This window comes from Herpailurus yagouaroundi, unplaced genomic scaffold, assembly GCF_014898765.1.
Source record: "Herpailurus yagouaroundi ecotype Mexico unplaced genomic scaffold, PumYag 163, whole genome shotgun sequence".
Classification (NCBI taxonomy): domain Eukaryota; kingdom Metazoa; phylum Chordata; class Mammalia; order Carnivora; family Felidae; genus Herpailurus; species Herpailurus yagouaroundi.
The window spans coordinates 67935735-67937507 of NW_024412404.1; the positions used below are offsets into that span (position 1 = coordinate 67935735).

Here is a 1773-nt window from a genome sequence, read left to right on the forward strand (position 1 = left end):
CCACTCTCCCCAAAAGAAGGAACCACAGATTTTTGGAGAAATGGCAAATTGCTTGATTCTAGGGCTGGAGTAGGGAAAGCACAAGATCATCAGAAGTCTCTGGCAGCGGCACAAAGCAGAGAAGTACTGGGGGTGGGGGGCATGTCAGAAGGACACAGGATGAGAGGGAAAGAGGAAGAGAGCTGGGGCGATCCGGGCGCCTCCAGCCGATGGCATGGGACGGCACCCCGTCATGCAGGACGGCACGAGTCCCCTGATAAGGAGGAATTACAGGAGAGCCCCAAACAACGTGGCCACCCCCCTCAAAGGGCAGCCCGCTCACCCCCACGCGAGGGGTGCATTTGGTGACCGGACGGTGGAGAGGTGGCGGGCACCCCGGCAACGTCTGTCTTCTTCCCAAACGCCCACAAGCCCGGGCTCATCATGAGAAGGCATCTGACAAACCCAAGGTGAAGGGCACCCACAAAGCACCGAGCAGTCTCCTCAAAGTGTCCCACAACAAGAGTGGGAAACTGCCAGGGTCCAGAGGGGAGAGAGGAGGTGAGACGACCGCACGCGGTGCGGTGCCCTGGACCGGGTCCTGGGACAGAACAGGCTCGTTTCTGGGAAACCTGTTAAGACCCAAGTCAAGTCTGTGGCTCATTCAATGGTGTCCTGCCAACGTGAATTCCTCGGCTTTGACAAAGGTGCTGTGGTCCCACGAGATGCTCCAGTCCCTTCTGTGCCACCAATTACCCCAAACGAAAAAGTTGTAAAAACGACTATAGCTAGTATATGGAAATACAATTGATTTTTGTTTATTGTTGTACTCAATGACCTTGCTAAACTCATTTACTAATTCTAATAATGTGGTTGCAGATCATTTTGTATTTCCTACTTTTACAATCATATCACCTGAAAACAATGATGGTTTTACTTCTTCATTTCCAATTTTATAAACCTTACTCCTTTTTCTTGCCTTATTGCTCTGGCTACACTTCCAGAATGATGTTGAATAGAACCAGTGATGCTGGGGCATCCTTGTCTTCTTCCTAGTTGCAGGAGGAAATGCTCAATACTCTCTATTAACCTGATGTTAAGGGTAGTTATTAGAATAAAGCAGTTTTTTCCTGTGAAGTGTGTGTGTGTGTGTGTGTGAGAGAGAGAGAGAGAGAGAGAGAGAGAGAGAAAGAGAGACACGGAATGAATTATGACACCAATTCTGAGCTTCTGAGCTCTGGTCATAACTCAGCAGATCCTGCCCTGAGCTGGCTGCACGCAGCGGCGACCCCACCTCGGTGCTCACACCAGAACCACGGCAGGTGGGGGCGGGGCCCAAACACCAGCGCCTCGGCGAACTACTGGCGGAGACGCGCCTGAGGCAAATGGGAGGGGCGCGGGGGCGCCTTTGGGAGCTGGAATGTTCCACGGCTAGGTCTGCGCGGCGGTGAAAGGGCACGGCACATGCGTAAAAACGAATCGGAGCTTGCGCGTCTCGGGCAAGCTGCCGTATCCGTTTGTTCGTCAACTCCAGAGTTTAAAAAGTAGAGCCGCTGTGGTTTGTCGGGCTGTTCCTAGCCAGGGCCCGGGCCGGCCCAAGTTGAAGTCGGCTGGCTGGGTGGGGGCGGGGCGGGACGGGGCGGGGCGCGCGGGGGCGGACGGCGTAGACCCGCTACGGCTCTCGCTCCGGCTCCGGCTCCCGCTCCTTCTCCGGCGAGCGTGCACCCTCTGATCCCGTGCAGGCGGCCTCTCTCGGGCCGCGGCCCCGACCCCACGCGCCCCGCCGGCCCCGGG

The 1773-nt window shown here is 56.0% G+C and overlaps 1 protein-coding gene across 1 annotated transcript in view; it reads left to right on the forward strand.

The window, feature by feature from the left end:
* The first annotated feature begins 1443 nt into the window (after window positions 1-1443).
* The window catches only part of UTF1 (undifferentiated embryonic cell transcription factor 1), a 1491-nt gene continuing 1161 nt past the window's right edge, over window positions 1444-1773 (forward strand). The window contains exon 1 of the mRNA XM_040486938.1: window positions 1444-1447. Coding sequence (XP_040342872.1) covers window positions 1444-1447 — 4 coding nt within the window. The remainder of the gene's footprint in view (window positions 1448-1773) is intronic.